The sequence below is a fragment of the Pituophis catenifer genome, unplaced genomic scaffold (genome assembly GCF_029215685.1).
Source record: "Pituophis catenifer annectens isolate HBS135680 unplaced genomic scaffold, rPitCat1.0.hap2 SCAF_4, whole genome shotgun sequence".
Taxonomy (NCBI): Eukaryota; Metazoa; Chordata; class Lepidosauria; order Squamata; family Colubridae; genus Pituophis; species Pituophis catenifer.
The window spans coordinates 112,176,388-112,203,875 of record NW_027256884.1 but is presented as its reverse complement, the minus strand read 5'-3'; the positions used below and the strand labels follow the sequence as shown (position 1 = coordinate 112,203,875).

Genomic DNA, 27,488 nt, shown 5'->3' with positions numbered 1-27,488 from the left:
ATTACCTTGCCAGAAAGAGATAGACAAGACTTACTGGGTGAAAAAAAAATGGAATAAGCTTTTTCCTTCCCTCCCCATTTTGTCATTGCTTTCTAAGGCAGCCTTTTAAAAGAAGAATATAGTGGAGTGGAGTGGAATAATTTTGGAACTTCAGGATATTGATGAAACAAGTGGAGACAAGGGCTTTTGTTGTAGCTGACAGATGTAGTGATAGGCCTGCCTGGTAAATCCAGTTTTATTGCTATATTTAAAGCCATTCTTTTATTGCTGTGTGATACTGAAGTTACAGTCTGTTCTTCCTTTTTGTTGAATAAGACTGTAGCATCTTTCTAAAAGTGTGAATAGAAGCTAAATAACGTTTGACAGTCTTCACCTGCCTAGAATTTCCTTGGGTTTCCAGGATCTTTTAGGATAACCTTGCCCCATCTAATTTCTTCCTGATGGCAGAGACTTCAAATCCCATAATAACCCTAAAGTTTGCACGTCAGTTTCCTATATAAATACTAGTTAAGAGATGCTTTTAGACTGACATCATCTGCATGTTAACTAGTTAACTAGATCTTTTTGATTAACTGGAGTTTAGAATTGGGTAAAAAGATTCTCTATATTAAATATTGGTGTGAAAATTCTCATAACTAAATAGGTTAAAAGATTGCAAGAGGAGGAGAACTAAATCCATAATTTTGTTCCCATTTTTTAACCGATTAAAGGAGAGTTGATCCATTACATCTGCAGCGCTCTAAGGAGTATTGTTTTCACTTCATGTAGTTCTGTATGTGAATAGTTTGTAATATTTAGTGCCTCTTCCAAACAGTTGTGCCTTTGATATTAAAGTATACCCATATATCCATCATTTTGCCATCAAACCCTGCAGCTCTGTAAGAGATATTGCAGTGGAATAAATAAAATGAATTTTGAATTCAATCAAGCTTTATCCAGGGGCGGGTTTCAAAACCCGTCGTTACTGGTTCACACACCCAACTCTTCTGCACATGTGCAGAAGAATCCGGGCGATCCAGGGTGAACTGGTAGCAACCCATCACTGGCTTTATCGCTGCAACTTTTAATTTTAGCAAGCACTGTATTATTGGGTAACTGTACTCCTGTTTCAAAAAGTGTTAAATTTCCCACACTAGCAACTATAAAGGTTACTTATTTTTTTAATGGTTATGTAGCATGTTGTTTACATTTTTTATGGACAGAATTAATGCTTAAAATCAGCAGTAATGATAGTATATTACTATACAGATAGTCCTCGAATTACAACCACAATTGAGACCAGAATTTCCAAAGCCGGAAAAGGTAGTTATTCAGTGAGTTATGCCTCATTTAGGGCTGCAGATTTCCAATAGCCCTTTTAGCTGAAATACATAACTTTTCAGTGTCTGAATTTCATCCCGTCAGAGATTGAACAGGAGGCCATCTGCACAACCAAATTCCTAAGATCTCGTGATAATGACTGGTGGGAATCATCAAAATAGTTTATTGTAGTCATCTGGCTTAAGTTGTGTATGATGGACAAAAAAATGCAAAAGACACAGTCAGGTACTGCAGATGAGTCTGTTCAGTCTTTTGGGTGATAATGAAAAATGTAAAGACTGATAATAAGTCTTAATTTTAAGGTTTGCAGCTAGCAGAAGAATGAATGGGAATTTCCTATGTGGGCCAGTAAATATGTCTGCAAAAATATTTTTTCCTTTGTTTTCCAAATAAAAATTACTGAATAGTGTTGCGGAAACATAAAACAGTATGGTTAGAATTATACACTTGAGTTACCAGCCAAATGAAAGGGCATGCTGATAGCAGAAGGTAATTCAGTTTTATAGAAGTGATTTTCCAGTGTTTTATTGCAACCTGGATATCATGAAACTGCAAGCAAAACCTTTACTATTTTGTTGTTGTTGATGCTTCTTTTAAGGGCAAAAATATTGTGTATTGTAACTTCTCTTAGTAGCTCAAGATGATTTCCAAGGACAGACAAATACTTTCAGTTTCAAGAAATAATAAAAAAAGAATGAAGGTTGTTTTGAAAGTCAAGTGAAAAACACTAGGAAAATACCCACTGGATGGAATTGGGCAGAGATGCCACCAAAGATGTGAATATGCACTTAATATAAGCACTACCAAAATATTAAAAATGCATATACAATGATAACCTATTTATGCATAAAATTTAATCATTAGAACTTAGTGATACTGAAGAAGGAAGGCTGTGTAATTTTTTTCAGTCTGTGTATTATACTTGGTTTTTGAACAATGTGCTGGGGGTTAGTTATACTTCAAAAATTATCCGGAACAAAACCAAAACAAGATAGTTCTCACTTAATGATGGTAATTGAGATCACTAAACAATACAGTGGCAAAGCACAACATCATATGGCTATGCCATATTTGATGACAGTTCTGATAATTCCTGATTACTGTCGTTAAGGAAAACACAGGTTGTTAATTGAGGACCTCCTGTGATGGCGACTCTGACTTTCTGCTGGCTTCCCTCTGACTTTGCTTGTGGGAAACCGGCAGGGACTGGCAAATTATGATGAATGAAAAATGAAATAAAAAAGGATATCTTGATTTTCAGTGTCAAAGAGGACTTTATAAGATACTGTACATTTAAAAGTAATTAGCTTAAACTGTGCATCTGTTTCGGTTGAGTTTCCTTTTATTCTGTGACTTGAACAAGTTTTTTTTTTCTTTTTTCCTTAGTGTTTTGTTTCTTACCTGCGATCTGTCTACCTAATGAAGAACAAAGAAGTATTTGATGTGTTAAAGTTACCCATTGCTGAATATGCCCTGTAAGTGCCATTGATCTTCAGTAATTGTAGATGCTGTACAAAAACTATACATCCTTTTTTAATAGATTTCTTTTGAACTTGGAAATTTTAATCAGTGAGCCATGCCAACATTGGCTCACTGATTAAAATTAGCAATGAAAATCAGTTTGTTAAAAATGGAGATTAGTCAAACAGAACTAATGGAAATAAGGAGAAAAAGCAATAAATGAATCCTTAATCATTTTGTGCTGCCTGTTAAAACCCAATAACATGGGTGCCAATTTTTAATTTTTTTTAAGGTGTCTTAGAAGTCCTCATTAGTTAGTCCTCACTTCATGGGAGAGTTCCTTCTGCTCATGTCTAAGGTTTTAGATTTGCTCCTTTAGTTCTTGGAAAACTCTTCCCTAAAGTTTTAAGAACTATTGCCATTCAGTGATGATAATCCTTCACTATTTTATTTATTTATTTGCTTTTTATCTTGCCATAGTTTGCGATCACCTCAAGGTGCCACAGATCCACACTACACAATTCCATTCATTTATATCTTCTGTCCTTCCTAATTTGTTCTCATTTTCTAAGATCCATCTCTAATAACCTGACTTCTTTTGCACCATCCCCCCGAAAACCTTCTCCTTCCAAAAAAATCATAAATTGACACCAGGATTAATAGCAAATTTGCCATGTCTGTCTGTCTTGTGTGTCTACCAGCTGTCTACTTACAAATAGTCCTCCATGATCAGTCACTTTACAACCATTGGAAGTTAAAACGGCCATGGAATGGATGCTTTAAAGAATATTCTCCCTTTCATCTCACTTGAGGCTCACAACCGTGGGGCTGGTTAAAAGCTGTGAAAGCCCTTCCCCCATTTTTAATTAACATTTTATGTTTGTATTTTAAAATTTAAATTTATTTTTTATATTTTTAACATTTTATTTGTGCACTGCCCAGAATCCCTCTGTGAGGGAGATGGGTGGTTCCTAAATGCAGTAGATAGACAGATACCGTGTTTCCTCGAAAATAAAACCTAACTGGAAAATAAGCCCTAGCATGATTTTCAGGATGCCCATAATATAAGCCCTACCCCAAAATAAGCCCCAGTTAAGCTTGTCAGGCAGATGGATGCATTTAGTACTGTACTGCCCTAAAAATAAGACCTAAGTGGAAAAATAAGCCCTAATGTGTCTTTTGGAGCAAAAATTAATATAAGATTCTGCCTTATTTTCAGGGAAACAGAGTAGACTGACTGACTGACAGACAGACAGATCAATCGACCTGTATTTCCTATCCTTTCTCTGGGATAATAGAGTATAACATATGAGGTGATCTCCTCCTCTGATTCTACCCACAGAAATACAGCCTTGTAAATAGGTGGAACAGAAAGAGAGAGACTGGCCCAGACTGGTGTACATTCATAATAATGAATGAAGTCTTGAATCTGGATTTCACCAATCACACATAATCACTACACCAATAACTAATATGTCTTGTCTAAGAAAAGAAATCTCATTAGACCTCAACATTAGGTTTTTCAGATTCCCCCTCTGGGAATGTCAAACCTTAGGTGGCTTTTGGTGTTCAGATGGGTTTGACATTTGAGAACATTAAAAAGTTCCTCTGTGCTGAGTCAGATCAATTATCCTTCTAGTCCAAAACTCTCAACCGCCAGTGTTTTTCTGTGCATTGGCTTGCGTAGAAGTTGTTTCAATGTATAGGATTGTGTAGAAGAATTGGGAAGAACTAAAACCTTCATTCTGTAATAGTACAGTAGTAGTATTATATTTTCTCAAAAAAAAAAAAATCAATCAGATTATACTTCTGTCAGTAGTAATAATTGGTTTGAGTCGTATTGTTAATGGCAGAGTGATTTGTTGCCCATTTGATTAAGGCCTGAGGGATTGAAGGTTTGAATCTGCACTTATTTTCAGTGGCTCATTGAGCCACTGTCCCTGTCCTATTTAGAGATATCAGATAATTGAACATTGGGGTTTCTGCATGTTCCTTTGATCATTATCCCATCCCTCTGTTAAGAATTTTCAACATAATAGATGTCAGGCAAGGTCACATTATATTATGTTCACTTCAAAGAAAACTGCTGTGGAATTCTGCCAGCCGTGTGCATTTCTTATGCCAAAGATTAATAAGCCTGGCTATTTAATTATGAGTGAAGTGTTCCTTTGCTTTTCATTGTTCCATCGTTGTCAGGTGTATGGTGCTTGCATTGCCCATATGCTGTTTTAATTCTTTTCACCATTCTTTTCTAGGATTGGTTTCTCAGGGATACTGAGAGTACAAATCCTTTGATTTACATACATCTTAATTAGGGATGGGTTAAAGACCAGGGCACCTCTAGAGCTTCCACTCCAGAGGAATAAAAGGATATGAAAATGATTCCAAGCTCATCTCCCTTGGCTTAATTTGCTAAAAAGTATTGACTTTGGTCATCCATGTCTTCTCTTTATTTTTTTCTCCCCCCAAATAAATTGTGGACAATGTATTAAAGTGCAGATCTACAATAATTAGTTTGAGAAGTGAGTTATAAGGTCTCAATTTTGCTTTCTGTTTGAATTGTGATATTCTTATTGATTTCCATCCCATTCATACCAACAAAATACTAAATGCAGTTCTAAAAGGTGGTATAATTTGTGACTATTTATGTAATCCTTTGTCTAGAGGAAGTAAGTAAGTTTTTTTAATGGCCATTGAATCTAATATTCAATAAGGGTAGAATGAAAAAAAGATTTGTCTTTTTTTTCTTAAAAGCAGGTTCAGCTATATTCTAAAGCAGAATATAAAAAAACTTCTGAACACACACATACCCTCAGTGTATGATTGTGAAGTTTTAATAAAATGCTTCAACGATACTGGTTTGTAGGGCAAAATTTATTAGTCTCTACTTCTGGTATACAGTAGATACCTTTAGGCATTGAATGCATGTTTGGCTTTGAGGGATGACTTCTTTCTTATAAAGGTTTCCATATCATTCTTTAAAGTTTTCTTTTGTATACTCTTTTCTTCAGAAATCAGGTGGGTAGCAGAGAGGGAGAGAGAGAGAAAAAAAGAGACAAACCAAACTTTAGAAGACCTCTCCAGAAAGAATGATCTCATGTCAGTTCTTTTGTCTCTTTGGCAAGTTGGGAAGACTTTTTCATTTCTAGTTTTTACTTTGATTTAAACGCTGCAAGATTTTGGAGTCTCACCAAATCTTCCTACCAAATTACAGCAGCAATGACAGTGATGAATAATTAAATATGGGAAGAAAATTCATGTTTAATTAATTAAGTTATAATTATCTACACGTTCAGCCCTTCCTTCCATTTGTCCTCATCTCTTTGGAGTACAACCCGTGCAAATCACTTCAAAAATGTTACGCATCCCTTTTATAAATGGACTCCTATTTTTCATGTTTGAGAATGGTTTGTTTGATTGCCCTTACTTTAATTATATTTCAGCTGTGTCAGCCATTCAGGAAGCAGCATTGCCAAAAAGCTGGGCTAATGATAAATAAAGAATTACATATTGGAAAACCATCTATAGGATAACGATAATGGAAAGTTAAGGATTGAAGAAATATATAAAAAGTAGCTTGCAAAATATTCAGATGTTTAGTTGGCCAGAATTAATTTTGTTTGCCAGATGTATGAAAAGTCCTCACTATTAAGATAATGCCCTTAATAATCTTACCGTGGTTTTTTCTTTGGTTTTTAAAGTACAGTATAAACTCAGCAATTATAATTTGTTCCCCATCTTTTGTGCCTTATTGAGTGTAAGTCATACATAAATTATAAGTTATTACTCTGCGTGTTGTGTCTGGCCTACACAAATGTTAAGAATTGCTTCCAGCCAGTAGACGTTTGCTGTCTTACAAAATAACACCATACAAAACAGATTTTGATGAACTTTAACGGATGGCCTTTAATATTAGAGCAGAGATCCTGTTCTGATACTTGATACTTTTCTATTTTGTAGCTCTCTTGGGCTTGCAGTGGCCCCTCGCGTACGATTTCTCCAGAAAGTCCAGAAGAAACTGCATACAACGGAGCCTGAAAAAGAGGGGACGGAGCAGGCTGAAGACCCACAGTTTTCTTTAAGTGATGAGGACTTAGAAAAATGCAGGAGAATTTTCTCTAGAGCAGGCATGTTGGGACAAAAAGAGACAGAGGGCCTCTCTGGGCAAATCAGTCCTGTTGAAAAAGCATTGCAGAGTCCGTCTGAGCCAGAAGAGCCGGCAACAGTCCATGAATCAAAGCCTGAAAGCTTAAATTTTTTCGAAGATGATGATGATGATGATGATGACGACGACGATGCCTCTAAGGACGTGCTGATTGTAAAACGGCGAAATGTATTTGGCGTAGAACCAGAAGAGAAAGCACCATTGGTAAGGGGTTTTTTTTTTTAATGTTAAGAGCCAGCCTTCTTCTGGAAGAGGGTTATGATTGTCATTGTCTGGCTTTCCGAATATACATAGATGGCTATTGCGTTACACAAAATACCAGACTATTAAGCCTATGCCTTGATCTAGCAGAGCTTTTCCATTGCTCATTTCCATATGAATTTGGGATAGCTGCTTGTAATAATTAATTTATTAGCATGAAGCTCTTGTAGGCACGCGATGGTTCAGCGGCTAAGTCGCTGAGCTTGATCAGATTGTCGGCAGTTCAGCAGTTCGAAACCCTAGCGCTGCATAACAGAGAGAGTTCCCGTTACTTGTCCCAGCTTCTGCCAACCTAGCAGTTCGAAAGCATGTAAAAAATGCAAGTAGAAAAATAGGGACCATTTTGGTGGGAAGGTAACAGCGCTTCATGCGCCTTCGGCATTTAGTCATGCCGGCCACATGACCACGGAGATGTCTTTGGACAGCACTGGCTCTTCGGCTTTGAAATGGAGATGAGCACCGCCCCTAGAGCTGGAAAACAACTAGCACGCATGTACAGGGGAACCTTTACCTTTTATGAAGCTCTTACTGGTTTAGATTGAATATAGGTAGCGCTTGACTTACGATCATAAGTGGGACAAGAACCTCTGTTGCCAAGTGAGACAGTTCTTAAGTGACGTGTGCCTGATTTTACAACCTTTTTCTTCAAGTTGTTAATGAATCACTGCAGTTAAGTGCATCTTAAGCAAAGGCAACTCTCTCCCATTGATTTTGCTTGTCAGAAGCCAGCTGGGAAGGTCGCAAACAGCGATTACATGTTCCCAGGATACTGCAACTGTAGAAAATACATGTCGGTTGCCAAGTGCCCAAATTTTGATTACATGACAGACGGGATACGGTGATGGTCATGTGAGGATTGGTCACAAGTGACTTTTTTCAGTGCCATTACTTTGAATAGTCACTAAACCTCGTTTGTAAGTCGAGAACTGCCTGTAGACTCTGGTTTTTTTTAATTGGTTGATATCTAAGTTGCACAGATTGAGTTACTTGGATTGCATTAATACAACCTTTCCCAATTTATCATTCTTCAGAATGTCACTATTGCTCACACAGCATATCGGGGAATTATGTGGCTTGCTATCAGGGTAATTGGAACCTATCAGATTAATATTTTCTTTCGTTGCCGACTAACAGTTTAATGCTTGAATTTTGTGAGCTTCCCAATAGTTCTTATACACTAATGTTAGGGTTACAGCATAGATTTTATTTTTATAAGACTTTAAGAAATATTAGTAACTTGAACATGTATAATTTGATAATTTGGATGTTAAACTCTTATTATTCTTTTGTAGTGCTAATTAACATTGGATTGTGGATTAGTTAAAATAGAATAATTGGCTTTTCCTTTTATTGCCTTACAAAGCAAAAGGAAATGTAGAATTACTCCATTGCAGAATATTATGACAAGGGCCCTGGAAAAAGCCCTGACATTTCTCGGAGAAGTACATTATTTTATTATATGTCAACACTAGTTCAATCAAAACTTCTAATTTTAGACTTAATACAAACATTGGCATACTCACACTTTCATCAGCAAATATATTTTCTAATGTTGACAACTCATTTAATAAGTTGCCATGGTGAGAACAAGTTGCTTAATTAATTTTGTGGGTTTTAAAAGTGCAGTGTATTTTAAATAATCAGTGTGAGTTGACCTTGAAAGGAACACTGTTCAAATACTAGCTACTCATAATTTGCTAAAAAGAGTTTTCAGTTATTTTAAATCCAGACTGTCAAGATAATAACTCAGTTTGCTTTTAAACATGCAGCCTATCTTCGAATGACTTTTATGTTTGTCACCTAAAGGATGATCAGTGCTGAGAGTTGTAGAAAAGTGTATACCAATGCTTTGATTGTGACCAAGTGTGTCACTGAGGAACTGGAAGAAGTTAACAATTTGAAATGAAAGTCCAGTCATAATTATATCAAGGAACATATATCGAATGACAAGATCTATCCATGTATAGTATATTCTTTGTGCTTTTTCTCTTCATGGTTAAAACACTTTCCCGGGGGGGGGGGGCAGATGTCAACTGTGGCTAGGGGAGCCTTTGCACAGGTTTATCTTGTGCACTAATTGTACCCTTTCTTCACTGGGAGACCTTACTCACCATCACTCACACCTTAGTTTATGTCTTGACTGAATTATTTTAATGTGCTTACGTGATGCCTGCGTTTGAAGATTACCTGAAAGTTACAACTAGGTCAGCTTGCAATGATGAATACAGTTTTAAGCACTTTGCATTTTGCCCATGTTACACCGTGTGTGAGAACTGCACTGGCTTCCAGTTGCTTTCTGGATGCAATCCAAGGTACTGGTTACTACTTTAAAGCCCTACATGCCATGAAGCCTGGTTATTTGCAGGACTGCATGTCCCTGAGTATATGTACCAGTCCTACCAGCTCAGATATGGTGGCTGCGCTTGGCCTTCCCTTAACTGTTGCCATCTGATGGAAGTTTGGAGATTCAAAGGGCTTCCACCTCTCACGAACAGACCCAGCTCTTCACTCAGGCATTGGATTAGAATGGAAGCGAACCAAGCAAATGTAAATTTAAAGTCAATAAGGGGATTCCTAGGTGAGATATGGTGAACCAAAAATGTGTTCACGAAAGTGACTGTGCTAACAACGGCAGCGCCCAAGGAAGATTGGTTTCCTGGAAACTTTCCTGATAAGGAGAGGATGGGATATTGCCCATATGTGCTCTGAATAGTTGCTCCTCATGAGGCCACTGCAGGACAACAATTCTCCACAGGTTTAAGTGCCAGGAGATGAAGAGATGAGATGAATCACAACTGTGACAGAGGCTTTTAAAATTTGTTGTGAAATACAGTACAAGCCTTGCTTTCAAAACACTTTCGAAAATTGCCTATTGACCATGTTAAAACTCTTGGAAACCAAGCAGCACACTTGGAAATTATATTACTATAAAGAAATGTAGTGATGACCTCTTGGGGAAGGAAAGAAGATAGCAGACTCCAGTTTAAGTGGTTTTTAAAGGAGACTAGACATGGAAAATTGGGCTGTCAGTGATTACATATCCGAACGGTGGCTTACTACTTCCAGAATTGCAGACAGCATACTTTAAATGTCAGTTGCTAGAGACCAATAATGAAATGTACCCCTCTTATATTCTTACATACTTAGATCCTGATTTCAAGGGACATGGTTTGGCTATTTGCAAGACTTAATAGGTTGGGAAGATTTTTCTAAAAGAGATAAAAATCTTAGTGGACTTCATTTTTCTTACTGCTTTTTCCATTGGGAAATGGTTAGTATATCTTGTTTCTGAGATAAATCTACCCAATACAAATGTGGCAGAAATATGTTTGAAATTGCTGTAATAGAAGAGACAATTTCATGTTGTCCCCAGTTCCAAACTGTGTCCCCCCCGCCCCGCCCCCCCGGTCTCCCCTCCCCGCAAGCTTATCATGATCTTTCTGGTAATATTTACTCGTTAGCAATTGGCAGTTATTTTTGGCTTTGGAAATCCAGGTAAAAATATTTCTCCAAATTGTTTATGTTAATATCATCCCCACATCTAAAAAGGAGAGGATGTCTTGGATATTTTGCTGATAGATTGCAATGATTAACTGACTTCATTTTTCTATAAGGGAAATGTGATGATTTAAATAATCCTTCCAAACCTATCACAATTCTGAATTTGTGAAAGTTACATGGCAAAATCTCAGCAGTCTTTTGTATTTCTCTAAAATCTTATTTATCCTTTTTTCTTTTTATATTTTCCTTTTTTAAAAAATAACAGAACACTAAAAGATTTTGAGGGGAGTAAAATAAAGCTTAAGTATCACGTAGGAGGAACAGATTTGGATTCATTGGTTCTTCTGATGGTGGTTTTATAATACATATGTGAGATTGTTGATAGATAATTATGCATGCTGTCATTGAAAATGAGATGATAAAAATACAGTGGTCCGGGTGGATACGTATGATGCTTATAACTTATTAATTATTATTCAAGGAATGCTAAGGCACTTCTGATCTTCCTCTTATAAAAATTCTACAAGAATATGGAAATTTTACGGCTGGGTGATTTATTATTTGAATAGTTGAAAGTATGATTCTGCTGTTTTAGCCATCGAACTGAAATACATATTGTTAGTGACTATGTTTTCCCCCCATTAAAATGGAGTAGCTTATAACTACAGCATTGGAACAGACTATTAGTACAAATTATATCTTGAGAAATTTAAATGCAAATAATAGTGACTTTAGAATTGAGTGCTGGTTAAGAAAGACTTTGCAGATACAAATTTATGGATTGGTCAGCTGTCCAGTTCCTGGGTCTCTTGGCACTTATTTCAAACTTTTACTGGCCACTTATCAAAGGGGACAAAAGTTCAAAATAGATATCCCCTGCTCTATTTCCAAATCCTTGAGAGTCATGAGAGTTGGATAACCATTTGTCTGAAGTGGTGTAGGGTTTCCTGCCTGAGCAGGGGGTTGGACTAGAAGACCTCCAAGGTCCCTTCCAACTCTGCTATGCTATGCTATGCTATGCTATGCTATGCTATGCTATGCTATGCTATGCTATGCTATGACTGGGAGATGTAATAACCTTAATCAGTGTGGGACTTTCACATTTGAACTAATATTCAAGCATTAACTCATAGTGGCAATTATATGCAAGTGATAAAAAAAAAAAAGGAATGTGGAAGAGCTGAAATATTGTGGCCTAATGTCCAGAGATTTTAGTGTTTTTTAGTAAGATGTTCAAGTGAAGAATTTATATTTCTCATGATTTCTTTCTGGGAAGATGGGAAAACTGTAGTCCTAGACTTCTTTTTGTATTCTATCATGATAGTGAAAGCGTTCCATTTAAGAATTTGCTATTTTGATTCAGTTGCCAGTTGACACCAGTGTAATAATTTATGTTTGCTATTTAGAAATCCAGTTTTTCGTCATTGAAGGTGGGAATATTAAATGTTAATCTTTTTAATTGAATTCAGATTTGAATTACTTCTTGTACCATTTTGAAAAACGATACAGAAGTATGAGCAATTTTACTTTAGCAATATGTAATGGCTAGTGTTTATATTGTGGAAAATTAGATGAATAATTAATAATTTAATTTTAGAAACATGTAAAGGCTTCTATTTTTATAGTTCAGCTGGTGCTATATTAGTGAAATGCTTTTAATATTCAGTCTCTTGGTAAGGCCATTACTTCCACAATATGTCTACGTATAACTGGAACTTAAGTCCCCTAATATAGACTCAGAATTAGTTATCTTTATTGAAGGCATTAATATTATTCAGATTAGTTTGTACAGCTAAAAATATAACCCTGGAAGACATTTGGATAGAATCCTAAAGTAGATTGTAAGGGAATTAATTGTAAGCACCTTGAAAAATATGATAATTATCATAAACTAGCATGGATTTGTCAAGAGAAAATCTTGCCAAACTATCCTTAACTCATGTTTTGATTGGATAATTTCCTCAATAGATTGTGAGAATATCATAGATATAACATTTCACAAAGTACTGATGATTAACAAGCTAATTAAATGTAGGCTATTTGACATAATTATTAAATGGATACATATCTGGCTTGAAAATCATCACCCCAAAATGCTCATTGGTCATTTTTTTTAATCAAATTGGAGAGGGATGTATCAAGTGGGGTGCAATCAATCCTAAGTGTTTACTCTTCAGTATTTTGATTAATGACTTGAATGAAGAAGTGGAGCTGAGGCATACTGAATTTACAGATATAAAATTTGTTAACTAGTTAATACCTTAGAAAGCAGAAATAAAATTCAAAATAACCTTGATAGGTTAGAGAAATATGCTGAAAGAAAAATAATAAAATTTAAATGGACCTATAAAGTTGTTCACTTAAGAAAAAAGTAAATGAACAAGTATAGAATGGAAGTACTTGGCTTAGTAATGGCATTTGTGGGAAAAAAGTGCAATAGTAATTGAATGTAAATGGAATATGATCCAGCAGTATGGTGTTGCTGGAAAAAAGGTATGTTAGTTGCATCAAAACACTATAGTTTCCAAATCATTTACAAATAAAACAATTATTCCACTATTTCTGCTCGATTTGGAACCAATTTAAGTTATTATTACAATCTCTATCCCTTAAAAGACATACTAATCAACGCTTCGATCACTTTAAACTCTTCTTGAGTATTGCATCCAGAGGTGGTATTCAGCCGGTTCGTACTGATTCAGGTGAACCGGTAGCAGCGGGTGGAGGGTGGGATGGGGGTGGGCCCGCCGTGGGCCCGCCCGGACGTAATGCCGTCCTACTTAGCCACATTTTTGAGACCGGGCACATGCGCTAAAGGCGTGCGTGTATGTAAGCGCATGCACGGAAGGCCGGGTGGATGCGGGAAGGTGTGTGTGTGTGCGGTGAACCAGTAGTAAGAATAAGTGGAACCCACCTCTGATTGCTTCCAGTCCCAGATACCATACGTTAATCAGGTTCAGAGAACAGCAGTTAGAATGATAAGGATGGGGACTAAAAAACTAGGTCCTTTGATAAGAAATTGATGAAGCCGAGAATATTTATAGTTGAAAAATGTTGAGTTGTATAATTGAAAGGGGAGCCGTTTGGCAGATGTCTTTGTTGCTCTGTGGAGTGGGTATGTGAAAAGACCACAGACTGTAGGCAGCCTCAGTCTGTTCATTGTTCTCCTTGGTTTTCCTAAAAATTCTGTAGCTAAAACATTAGGAAAGAACACCTTGAGCTCCAGTGGAGGAAAACAAAATGAACCCGACCAATCATGAATAAGAGTCCTCTATACAATACTGTTTATTATTCTGCTCTTTTTTTTCATTGTGAGGCTGCCCAGAACAATTCTCTAGAACTTGGCAAGTAATTCTGCCAGAATTGGGCAGCCTAGAAATTCAATGAATGAGTGGATTAATTAATTCAAATGCTTGAAGGCATGTCATAGAGAAATTCAAGACCCATTTCCGCTTGTTCCAGAGTACAGAACTTGGAATTAGACTGTAGATAAATTCGATAAATTCTGATTGAATTTATTCAGTATAATATTGTAAGAATATAGTAAGAATATCTATAATATTCTTACTGAATATTATAAAAATATTCAGTAAGAGCAATGATGGTGGGACCCAGTGGGTTTCTCTTCATTGAATTTGTCCAAGAGAGATGCCTCAGCCATCTGTTTGATATATTTTAATTTGAATTTCAACACTGAGCAATTGGACTTGATGGCCTAAATGGTCCTTCTAATTTTATGTTTCTGTTATATGTATATATATTTTTAGAAAATGCAAGGGAAATTATTAGAAATACTGTAAATAATAACTGTAATGCAAAGGCCTCTAGCCTCTAGTCCAGTGTTTCTCAACCTTGGAAGCTTGAAGATGGATGGACTTCAACTGGGAGTTGAAGTCCACCCATCTTCAAGCTACCAAGGTTGAGAAACACTGCTCTAGTCTTTGTATTATGCATTAAGTGAGGCAAGATGGAATGTGCTCCACTTAATGGGGGAGCAATATGTAGGAGGAATACATAGGAAATGATTTAGACAAAAAGTTAATTGAAATGTTAACTGGAAAAAAGCCCAACAAAGGCAGGGTTAAAATTAGCATAAACCATAAATATTCGATGAAAAACAGTTTCCTTGACACTGAAAAGGAAAGGGAAAAAAAGTAGAGTTCATGTTGTATTTTATGGAAGAAATGAATTATTGGTTCATGTGTTGGTCATGTAGTCTGATAAAAATAATTTTTAAATGTTACAAAGCAGAAAGAAACCTAATTCAATGCAGCAGCAGCCAGCTTTTAAACTTCCAATAGTAAATCAGCAGTAATTGCTGAGAATTTTTGCAGAATGTACATTATTTTGACCAATGGTTTTGCTGTTTTGGTTTTTTTTTAGAGATTTCAGAAAATCTTGTTTCAAGCCCCATATGCTGTTCTGATTCTAAAATAGCTGTTATGACATTATTGGAAGCATTCCAGTGCTGTTCAGACTATTCCAGAATTGTTCTAAGTTCAAAATGGCTTGAATTTATAACAGGGCTATTTCCAGTTCGGAAAAATTCAGGAATAATGGGAATATCATTTGATATGTTTTTTGTAAGGTCCGAATAAACCATTTCATTTTTTTTCCAAGAATTTTATTGACTATCATGATATAAAATACAATGAAAATAAAGATAATAGGAAAATGGGAAAAGGAAAGAAAGGGGAAAGCGAGTTGTAAAGGGGAAAGAAAAAAAAGCATTGACTTTCAACTTTCAGTACAATAAAGTACAAGATAGAATCACAGCCTCAACTTTTTACTTTAGCCAAACAAATACTAGCCATCAACACAATAGATTAATCAGAACAAACTCACCATTAAGAGTTCATTTCTCTCTGTCTTGAGCAACAAAATCCAAAGGCGGTTTCCAAGTAGAGATAAAACTGGATATATTCTTTTCACTAATTAAAACAATCAATTTTACCATCTCTGCTAGTTTTTCCATCCTTTATAATCCTTTATGGGGATTGATGTATCTTTCCATTTCTGTACATTTAGAATTCTTGCTGAAGTCAACATAAACAATAGTAAAGTTCTTTTTTTCAGCAAAGATCTCTTTTTCCAATTTGTTGTCCAATAATCCTAAGAGAAAAACTTCAGCTTTCAATTTTACATTAATTTCACAAATCTTCTGAATTATAACATGAATCTGGGCCCAGTGTTTCTTTGCTTTACCACAAGTCCACCAAAAATTATAAAAACTCTTCTTTAAAATTAAATTGCCATCATGCATTTGAAATACCTTTATACATCTTTGACAATTTACTAGGTGTTAAACACCAAGTGATTCATCATTTTATTTAAAAAATCCTTTCAAGGTGTAATTCAGTATTAATTTTAAATGGTTCAACTACATATTTTTTCTTTGCTCAAGCATTATATTGTATTCAATATTCCTTGCCCACTGAACTGTACACTGTTTCATGTATTCATTTTCCAAATTCAGTTTTAACAATATTGTGTAAACCATAGCAATAACATGTTCACCATGAGCATACAATACAATTTAATTTTTATTTTTTTTTGCAAATTCAGACCCATAACTTTTTTTGTCTAAATTAAATTTTTCCTTAAGTTGTAAGTATGTGAATCAGTGGCAAAATGACCTTCTGATTCGAATTTTTCTTTTCACATGAGAGTAGTTTCACTTTGGCTAAAAAATATTATTTGATCATAAATCCACTAATCTGGCTGATTAACCCATTTCTGACTTGCTGGTTCTGTCTATCTCACTAAAAAATGTTTGGTTGTTAGTTAATTGAAATAATCAGCTTGGTATTTTTTTTTACCTCTGATAAAATAAAAAAAATACATATTTTAATTTTTTCAAAATGTTTTCTCAAGCTGTGTAGGAACATTTAGTTCCTACAGAGGAACAGCAGTTGTTTTGAGAATGTTATTTGTAAGCTGATGGAGGCAGAATATGTGCAAAAATAGGGAGAGAAATAAGATTGAACTTGGGTTAAAAATATTACAGGACTAAGCTTTTTTGACAGGGGAAGTTGGAAAATGCTGTGAAATGATAATTTTGCTTAAATATAATGTCATTTATTGGTAGTAGTAAAATATTATTACTATATATTGAATTGAAAAATAAGCCTATCCAAATCGCCATGGTGAATTGATCTAATATCTTAGCTAGTTCAATGTTAATTTTCCACTTTCCATTTTCTAATTTTGCATTAATTTTGATCTCGAAATGAAAGAATTTTCCACCTTTGGCTGTATGTTTTCTTTCAAAAACTTAAATGGAAGCAATGCTCACCCATTAATGGTTCCAACAATTCTGTAGAAGAATAGCAATGTAGTAAGGATAAATATATTAAGGAGTTAGGGTACGGAAGATATTTGAAACATTCAGTTACCATATGCAGTTGCCTAAATAATTCCAAATTATAGTGTTCTGGGTCCAGAGAAGAGAAATTTAAGATAGGAAACAGAATGCTAGATTTTACTAAATGAGGATCTGAGAAAAGTAATCGATTCCTTGTGTCTCCTTGAATGTGTCTATGAAGTTTTCTTGATGAAATCATGGTAGTGATTTATCAGTGCCTTCTTCTGGTTATTTTTTTTCCCAACTTCCAGCTTAATCTAATATAAGGTATTAAGGACACAGAAATATAATTTTGTAACTAATTTTGTTTTTATTGATATAAAATATACTGAATTCCAGATCTTCACATCCATAGTGATATTTATTTTCCTTCATCAATTGTTTTTATTATTAGCTCATTCTGGGGGATCCAGATTGTTGGAGGAAATATGCTGACTCTGTAAACCACTTAGAGAGGGCTGTAAAGCAGTATGAAGTGGTATATAAATCTAAGCGCTATTGCTAAATGTCATTGCTATTCATACTGTTGGCTTTGTTTTCTTTTAAGTGGCACACTATCGTTGACAAATAGTTACTGCTTCTATAGCCCCTTTTAATATTTCCAAATCCAAATGACTTCTATTTTCCTTTTTGTGTTTTTCCTTAAAAAACATCAGCTATAAAGGGAAGTTATCTCTAAAACATCATCTAATATAAAACTAAGAACTTCGTAGAAATTTCTTCCTTAGAAAAGCACTTACAAAATACAGTTCAGAATTCAGAGCACGGATATCCTGTTGACAGCATTTGGTAAGATTAAAAGAGTGAAGTGCCATTGTTGGAGTTTATTATAGACGCCCTCGGGTTGGCAGATGAGGTTTTTTTCTGCATCAGATGACCAGTTTTTCAAAGAGGCATGCAATAGTGATAATGGGAGATTTCAATTATCCTGACAATTGCTGGGAATCTAATTCTGCCAACAGTCAGAAGTCCAGCAGATTCTTGTCCTTTCTTGCTAACAACTTCATTTGTCAGGAAGTAGAAGAAAGAAGGTCGGGGAGGAATCGGTTGAAGATTGAAGAACTGAAGGTGGTCATATTATCCTTGGGTTTAATATGATAGGCAAAGGAAGAGGATCCCAACAGAGATAGAACTGCATATGGGACTACACCACAGTAGATTTTGATGAACTCAGAGGAAAAGAAGTATAGCTCCAGGAGCTTGAAATTCTGAAGGTGAGAAGTATTCAGGAAGGATGGGAAAATCTACAGCATGAAATACTAATTTCCTAAACTTTATTTATCATGCAGAACTCACTTCTCCTTTGTTGTTCAAACTGATGCTTCTGAATTTGCATTCGGAACACAATCAATGCCTCTTTTTTGAGACCACTATTATCTGTTGAAAAGAACTTAGCAATAAAACACATCATTAATCAAGGAACCTACCTTTTAGAAAAAGCATTGTATCCCACCCTGATTCACCCTGATCAGAAGAATCTGAAATGCATACAGACTTTCCAGAAACTTACATAATATCAGATCAGATTGGCACACTTTTTTTCTTTCATTTTAAGTCATATATATCGCTAGTTGACAGAACAAATTGGGTGAGGATCTTTTCCTTAAACCTGATTTTTTTTCTCCTGATGAACCAACTTCTGTCTAAAATTTGAGTCACAGCAACTGGACTTGTTTTCTTGTTAAACTGAGATGTTGACTGCTGATAGAAACAACTCTTCAGTCTCATCACCGGAGATTTTTAAGAAGAGGTTGGACATTTTTTTTGTCTCAAATGGTATAAAGTCTCCTGCTTGAGCAGAGGGTTGAAGTAGAAGACCTCCAAGATCCCTTCCAACTCTTATTCTGCTATATTGTTATATTGGAGGCCCAATTAGAAACAATCTTAATTAGAAGGAAAAAAAAAGGAAGAAATTAAAAGAAGACAATATGGAGGCAGAACTCTCTTAAATGATGAAGAGAAAAAAGAGGCATGTGTAGGAAGTGAAAAGGGGGAGGATGTAATCAAAGAGTATGGGTCCATTTCCAGACATTGTAGAAGTTCTGTTAGGAAGGTGAAAGCTAAAAATGAGCTGGAGCTTGTAAGAGATACTTAGAACAGTAAAAAACATTATTTGTATATGTTCAAAATAAAAGAAAAACCAAAGAGGGTGTTTAATTTATTTACATGTAAATCTAATTAAGTTAAATTTATTAAATATGACAAATATTGTTTCAGCTATATTTAATCTTCCCAGTTTATATCATGTAAAATTGCAATGTAGTTGTCAGCTCCGGTGCGTCTGGTGGTCCGGGGCTGCCATTCAGGCGGGGAAGGCTGCAAACCACCGCCTGCTCAGGACTGCCACCCGCTGATTTCACCGCTTGTCTGGAACCAACCTGCTGCTGCCCGCCGGGGCCATGTATAATAACAAAACCACCCCGCGGCGGAGGAAACATCTGAGGCAACAGCTGATGGGTTGCAATGGCGGCAACAGCTGAGGGGCAGCCGTGGAATCAATAGCGGAAGGCGGCAATGGCGGCAAACGGACGGGAGGTGGCCGTGGCGGTGAGAGCAACTGCGCAGCGTCCACTTACGCACAAGGTGGGGCTGCGTGTGTGATAGGACGGGGAGACGGGAAACATTCAAAAAGGTGGTGGGGAGCACTGGGCGATTAGTCCTGACTTGATTTCATTGTTTTGCAGATCTTGCATTCTATGTTGGTCAGTTCATGCTGGAGCGGAGATAAAATCCTACAAATCAGAACAGTGTTTGGGGTTTTTTTCATCCCTCAATCCGGAACATGACAGTAGTACGAAATGTTAGAGGGGTTTGGGAACTCCTTTGATAGGGATAAATATATTGATTGATTGATTGATTGATTGATTGGTTCGATTTATATGCCGCCCTTCTCCGGAGACTCAGGGCGGCTTACAATGCGTTAAGCAATAGCCTTCATACTTTTGTATATACCTGCTTAGTAGGTATATACAAAAGGGTGTGTGTGTATATATACACCCCCCCCAAGTGGTGTTCTTTTTTATACAAAGTCAGCTTATTGCCCCCACAATCCGGGTCCTCATTTTACCTACCTCGAAAGGATGGAAGGCTGAGTCAACCTTGAGCCTGGTGAGATTTGAACTTGCAGTAATTGCAGGCAGCTGGTGCTACTTAATAGCACTTTAGTCTGCTGCGCCACCAAGGCTAAGGGTTCTTAAGTTGGGTTCTTAGAACTACAGACTCCACTTTATAAGATTCTTAGTAGACAGGTACAATTTCCAATTTAAAGCAATGAGGATAAACATTTCCAGGAAAAAAAAACATTGGGAGAAATTTGTGCTATATTAGTATTCATTTTTATATTATCCTTCACTGATCACTTTCCTCTATTAAGAGCTTTCCTCTATTAAGAGCAGACGTGACAGTGCATATATCTTGGTTAGGATTTAGCATGCTTGGGCTTTTTATTCAAAGTAAAAATATAATTTAACCAAAGTAATTATGTTTAGTCAGTCTGTTTATTAATTTGCTTTAATTAAAATTTTGTTACATATAGAACTGTAAATAGCAGACTACTAAGAAACGTAGGATGTCTTAATTTTATCAGTGCCAAATGGAAAAATCAAAGTTGAAGACAGAAGAAAGTGTCAACTTGATAACATAGAGTTATATTAACAGCAAATTCACTAATCTCTAGGTGAAATTAACAAAATCTATGAACAAATGTGGCACTGAAGCCTCTTTTCTTCTTAGGCAAAATTTCAATGTCCCTTTGGGGTAAAATGGCATTTTTCTCTTAAATGGGAATGCTAATTACACGGTTTATTCTCTGAGTATAGGAACTGTGGCGCTATGATATTCTAGATAAAAGTATTCCAATTATAAGTTAATAGAAACTGTGTAAAGGGAATAAAAGATAAAATTGGAGTACAATATCTTATTGAATTCAGTATTCTAGAAGAAAACCTTTCACAAAAAGGTTGTTTCTTTTTAACTTGTTCCCCTTTCAGGCTAATTTATAGAACAGTGACATTTCTAGGAGTTTTTCGATTGTTGTATAAATTAAACTCAATTGTATTCATTTACAAACAGAATTAAGCCTTAATATATTATAAAACTCCAAACCAATATATTGTTCTCAAATGAGACAGATATAAATACAGATGAATAAACTTTTTAAAGAGCTTTCTCAGAATTTGTAGAAGGAATTTAGGGAGTTGAAGCCTCAAGACATCTGGTGGCCATAACTGGGAACTCAGCATAAATCTGGTGTACAGAAACCATTAGCAAAATGATTTGGTTAAAAGCCAACTGGAATAATGCAAAGCATTTTTGAAATCTGGTGCTGAAGGTGGAAGCTGCCTCAGTCCTTGAAGGTTGAATCCGGCACTGTTGTGGAGCACTGATTTGAGAAAATTCAAAAATATCCTTTGGATATGTAGGGATGCACCCCAACAAGAATTGGTTAAATATATAATTGCTTCTCTGTAAAATGTTAGTTGCCCCTTAATGGAAGCTTCCAAAATGGCTTCACTTACTGTAACTTCACTTCCTGACTTCTACTAGCAGCTTAGAGTGAACAATTAGGGATTGTTAGGGACAACTTTCACATGCAGTCAGAATTGAGCTTACAGTATGTTATTAGACAACCTTGGGTATTGTAGGAGAAGGAGTGGCAGAACCTGGGAATGGAGTTAAAAGAGGGATCAGCGTAGAATCTCTACATAGCCACAAGTAGACTAACAATCCTCTTTGAATTCTGTGGTCCCTTCTCTAACTACTAGCAGGTGCTAATCATTAGTTGAGAATATTCCTGTGCATAGACATGATTAGTAGAAGATTAGTATAACAATAGCATTTTAGGTTTTACAGGACCCTCTGGGCAGTTTACAATGTAAGCATAATTTGCATATTGCCCCCAACAATCTGAATTTTACCAAATTCAAGAAGGCAGAGTTTGCCTACAATGCTGCATATTAACCACTGCACCATTTCTAGAACAAATAATAAGGTTGTTTAGTATCTCAGGTTGGAAGGGGGAAAGTGCAGAGCCAAGAGGGCAGGTAGCATCTGTTGGAAACTCCTTCGGACACACCTGGAGTTATGTGTCTGGAAGGCAGTTCTAGGAAAAAAACCACCTTTGATTTAAGGAGTTGTTGACATACGCAACTATTTGCCACAGGATCTTTTTTTTTCCTTTGAATTTTACAGGCTTCCAGCCGTAGTAAATTATATAAAAAACTTTTTTCTCAAACAATGTAAATTTTTCACTGAATTCAATAAAACTGGATTGGCAGTTGCCTTACCCCACTCCTCCATCCAGAGATGGGAAATATATTCCTGGCAAATAAAATGCTTTCTAAAAGGGAAAAATGTATGGGAAGTATCTCTATTGAGTGTTTCCCAGTTTTTTATTCTTGTTTCCAACTCATTTAAAAAGATATTTTTATGTGTTTGGATTGGCTGCTAAACATTCCAGATGGACTCTCACTTTGGGGAAACTTAATTCAGGCTGTTGTTCAGTTCCCATATACCTGGTAAAGAAAGGTTAATCCAAAATCTACTATTTTATATATTGGTTGGATTTTGTTCTGCCTTTTCAAATAGGAGCGCAAAGCCGCACACCTGCCATATTTTTCAGAGTATAAGACACACCTTAGGTTTTGGGGAGGAAAATAAGAAAAAGCTGATTGATGGGTGGATTGGCCTCCCAGAATACCCCCAATCAGCTGTTCCCAGAGGTGAATTTTAGCAACAGTTCATTGGTTGTGAGCTCTGTGCCTTGCTTTTTTTTTTTTTTTTTTTGCTTTTTTTTCTGCCTCTGAAAGCCTCCGAAACAGAGCTTCAGAAAAAAAGCTGCTGAAGCTCTGTTCCAGAGGCTTTTTTTCTGAAGCTCTGTTTGGGGGCTTTTTTTCTGAAGCTTCGTTTCTGATGCTTTTTTCAGCCTCTGAAACCACCGTTTGAGAAGCTGGGCAGGGCTACATTTGGAGTATAAGACGCACCCAGATTTTTACCCTCTTTTTTGGGTGAAAAAGGTGCGTCTTATACTCTGAAAAATACGGTAGTTATTTTTCACCACAGCAATAACTCTGAGATTGGAATGGCCCAAAATCACTTAGGAAGCTTCTGTAATTGCAGGTGGGTTACAATATCTTGCTAGTTTTTTGGTGAGGGGTTATTTTTAGTTTTCTTTGCATGGTTGCAGAACATGCTTGCTTTTGCAATGCATTTGCCTAGTTATTACAGTGAAGCTATAAAAATGTGAGGTGAGTTTTTGCTTATGGGTTGCTTGTTTCAGAATCTGAAGCTGATTAGGACTAAACAGGATGATTGGTTCAAAGTCATCACCTGGCTCCTTGCCTAAGGGAGGATTGGAAACTAGGTTTTTCTCCACTCTTAAGTCTAGTTCAGGGGTTGGTAACTGGCTCAGGAATGCAGGGAGTTGAAGTCCATAGGTCATAAAGGGGCCAGTGTTGTCTTGACCACTACAGGTAATCCTTGAGTTATGACCGCAATTGAGCCCAAAATTTATGTTGCTAAGTGAAACATTTGTTAAGTGTGTTTGCCCCATTTTATGACTTTTCTTGCCACAGTTGTTAAGTGAATCATTACATTTGTTAAGTTAGTAACGTGGTTGTTAAGTGACTCTGGCTACTCCATTGACTTGGCTTCTCAGAAGTTTGTAAAAGCTGATCACATGACCCCTAGGAGACTGCAGCCATCATAAGTATGAACCGCTTGCCAAGCATCTGAATTTTGATCATGTGACCATGGGGATGCTGCAGAGGTCGTAAGTGTGAAAAACGATCACAAGTCACTTTTTTCAGCGCCGTTGTAACTTTGAATGGTCACTAAGTGAACTGTTGTAAGTCGAAGACTACCTGTTTACCGTATTGTCTTTTTATAGAATTTGAATACCTAATCTATTTAAACTAACATGATCTTTTTCAACCTGGTGATAGTGCTGCCTGATGAGAATTTTGGGCTTCTTTTTGTTAAAGGCTAAGGACATTAAAAGACTGATAAAAATACAACGAAGTTTCCTTAAGAGTGACAAAAAAGTTTTCATTCAGATGGAAGCTCTGCTGTTTGGCCTATTAGCTTTCTTTTCTGTGTCCATTTGCTAATAAATATTTCTCCTGTCTGTTCTTCCCCCAAAGCGGTTATGGGGGAGAATAGAGACTGTGATTTAGAGGTGTAGGCCTCTTATTTTTTGAAATGAATTGCTACATGTTTTTATAACATCAAACCTTGCAAGATTCCAATCTTAGATTTTGTCATTTGGATAATGAAAAGTTTATGTTAAAGCTGTCTCTTAAGTTAGCTCCTCTGTTCAGGTCAAGTTAATTTTCACCTTTAAAACCCTACATGACTTAGGAATGGCTATCTCTGTGACTACCTTCTCCAATTTGTTTTTTTTTTTTAAATAATTTTATTGAATATTTTACATTTTAAAACAAACACAGTAGCAAAAAAACAAAAACAAAAACAAAAACACAAAAACACATCAGATGTTAAAATATAATACTAATAACAGATATATACAATTTTACAACTTTCTGCATCGACTTTTGTCTTTACTCTTAGCTTTCATCCTCCCGCTTCTTCTCTTTATTTTTAAATATTCATAATTAACTGTTTTGTTAGCAGGGTCATTATTTACATTCATATCCAGTATGTTAATATCAAATTTCACTTTATATTCTCATTTCTTAATTTGATTTCTTTTTTTCCAACCATGTATAAAACCTATTCCACACTTTATAATAATCCGAATCTTCTCTTTCTTTGATCTCCATAGTTAATTTATCCATTTTGACGCATTCGAGGATTTTCTTTATTGTTGTTTCCTTCTGATGGTGTAGTAAGACCTGGGAAAGAAGGCTAGTTGTGAGTCCAGCTACCAAGACTTAACCTGAATATCTGGACCACCAACTCTTATTACATTTTTAGAGAGCTGGAAATATTAATTGACACAAGTTGCAGTAATAAATGGATTAAACAATTAACTGTGAGGGCTGTGGTTTTGTAAGGGTTTTAAAATATTTTGAGATGCTTAATTCAATTACTGGCCAGTAATTGTATTAAATAACCTCTGATCCAATAGCTTGTGATGCTGCTTTAGAAAATTTAATTGGTAAAGGGCCATCAGAAAAAGAGGTTTTCTGCATCTTTTGGAGCTTGGAAGAGAAAAACTCCTTCTGCATTCAGATTTTTAAAAAATCATGAGCAGCAGTTTGTTTAAGCCATTTGTTAAACAGATTAGAAACAAGACTGTCTTATAAATGAGCAAAGTATTCTTGGCTTATTTGTTCAGTTCTGGCTTCCTTTCTCTCCTCCTTCAACTGCCCTTACTCTTCACTTCTGTGAATTTATTGAAAGCTTGGGCAAAGCACCAACGCAGAAGAGGATTAAGCAAGGAAACTATAAGCAAATCACAAATCCCGATACATACATCGTGCTACTCTGCAGTTGTATTCAGTAAAGCAAGCAACTAATTATGTTTTTCATATGGTGGTTTCCTGCTTAAAACAACCTAAACTTTGTTCCCCGATTCCTACTTGCATATCATGTTAAACGAAAATTATCACATGTTACGATTAATGCCGTCTGTCTCATTATGGAAATAGTTGCAATGTCTTGAGAAAGTTTTGCAGTGACAGATGGGAAGGTCTTCTCTGGAAAGCCCACAAGTCTGGAAAACACGAGGCTTGCTTGAAAAAGAAGTGCTTTATACATATTTCTTTGCATTGGAGAACACCTTTTTGAAAGGATTTTCACAGACCTAATTCTTAAAAATCAGTGCAATCTTGGAACTCCATTTTACAGTGATAAATAAAGAAGAAAAGAAAGAACAGAATCCTATAGTTTTCCTGCATTAAGTCCAATTTAACAGAATTTAACAGGATAACAGTGGAAGGGACCTTGGAAGTATTCTAGTCTAACCCATTGCTCAGGCATGAAACCTTATACCATTTTAGACAAGCTTTTTATGTTTTGGATTGCTGTCTTGATGAAATAGTCTTTTAAGATTCAGTGTGTTTATTGATTGTGGGTCATTAGTTTGAAGACCCCACTCTCCCTGCAAAAAAAAAAAAAATCTACTAGAACTCTTTGAGAAGTGATCGTATTTGCAAAATAGAAGCAAAAATCACTGGAAACAATCTGCTAAAATAATCATTAGTTCTACAATATGGCTTGACTTATGCAACAGTGATCTCCTGAGTATGTGTGCAGAGATCTCAAACCTGCAGTGCATAGAAGGAAATCTAATAATATTTCTGAGCTAGAATAAACCTTAAAGGAAGAGTAGGAAAGAATACAAGAATAGAAGGATTCTTATCTGGCTATAGGAAATCTATGGAAGCTGATATTTCTGCTGAAGAGGTGTTATAAAATAATTGTAAGCAGTCCAGAGTTGCTTTATAGAATGAGATGGGGGAAGGAGGGAGGGAGGAAGGAAAGAAAAAAAAAAAAAGAAGGAATTTACTCTTAAGATTGCCTGAATCCCCTATATTCATTGTTTTCTGAATTCAGAAAATTGCATAAACAATTGCATGTAAAATATGCATTCAGATTTGCAAATGTGTATTTAACTTTGTACCATGCATGAACAGAAGTATTAGCTTCTGTTCATTTAGGGATTCCTGAAAAGAACAGGTTGCCTAAACTTTTGCAAGCAGTAATCAGGGGAAAAAAACACTTTATTTCTGTTCTGCTCCCTCACTTCTCCGCAGGCTTGTTCTGGAAATCAGTACATGCCTAAAATTCCAGGTTTGTGACAGTAAGCTTCAATTCATCTCTGCTATTTAACAGTTTGGAGTTCCTGTGTGTTTTTGTTAAGTTATTTTGATAGCTTTGAGCTATCATGTTAGAACTTGCCAGCTGACCTCCGATTTTTCATTTTGCAACTTTAGTGCCTCTGGCTTTTTTTACCACCTTTAGAGTTTTTCCAATCATTTTCCATTCACAGACTGAAGATATTATTTGTGTTACAAACTGCGTAATCAATTACCATGTTTTAATAGTAATTATGATAATTATAATAATTGGAATTACAATAGTATTGTAATTGGTCTTGATTTTGTGACTTCGAGTTGGTGTTGAATATCAGTAACCACACAAATAGATTTTCTGAGTTATAGCAATTACGATTAATTAATACATAAAGATGACATGCAAACATTAACATATCATTGTTTACATAATTCACCACAACACCTCTCTGGAAGCCCACTAATTCTCTGCCTTGCCTATATTTTAATAGATCCTGTTAAATAGAAAATATAAAATAGCCAAATTTTGATAGATGCTGCTATATAAAAAAAAGTTAAGTCAAGTGTCAATGCTCCATTTTGTTGGAAGGTAGTTCTGTTAAAGTTATCATTCTGGGATCTTGTCTCTGATCTTAAGGAGTCACATAAGTAAACCTGATTA

The 27,488-nt window shown here is 35.9% G+C and overlaps 1 protein-coding gene across 1 annotated transcript in view; it reads left to right on the top strand.

The window, feature by feature from the left end:
- DDX10 (DEAD-box helicase 10) overlaps window positions 1-27,488 on the top strand; it is a 154,306-nt gene that overhangs the window by 49,713 nt on the left and 77,105 nt on the right. Inside the window, exons 12-13 of the mRNA XM_070942859.1 lie at window positions 2,707-2,795; window positions 6,742-7,150. Coding sequence (XP_070798960.1) covers window positions 2,707-2,795; window positions 6,742-7,150 — 498 coding nt within the window. The remainder of the gene's footprint in view (window positions 1-2,706; window positions 2,796-6,741; window positions 7,151-27,488) is intronic.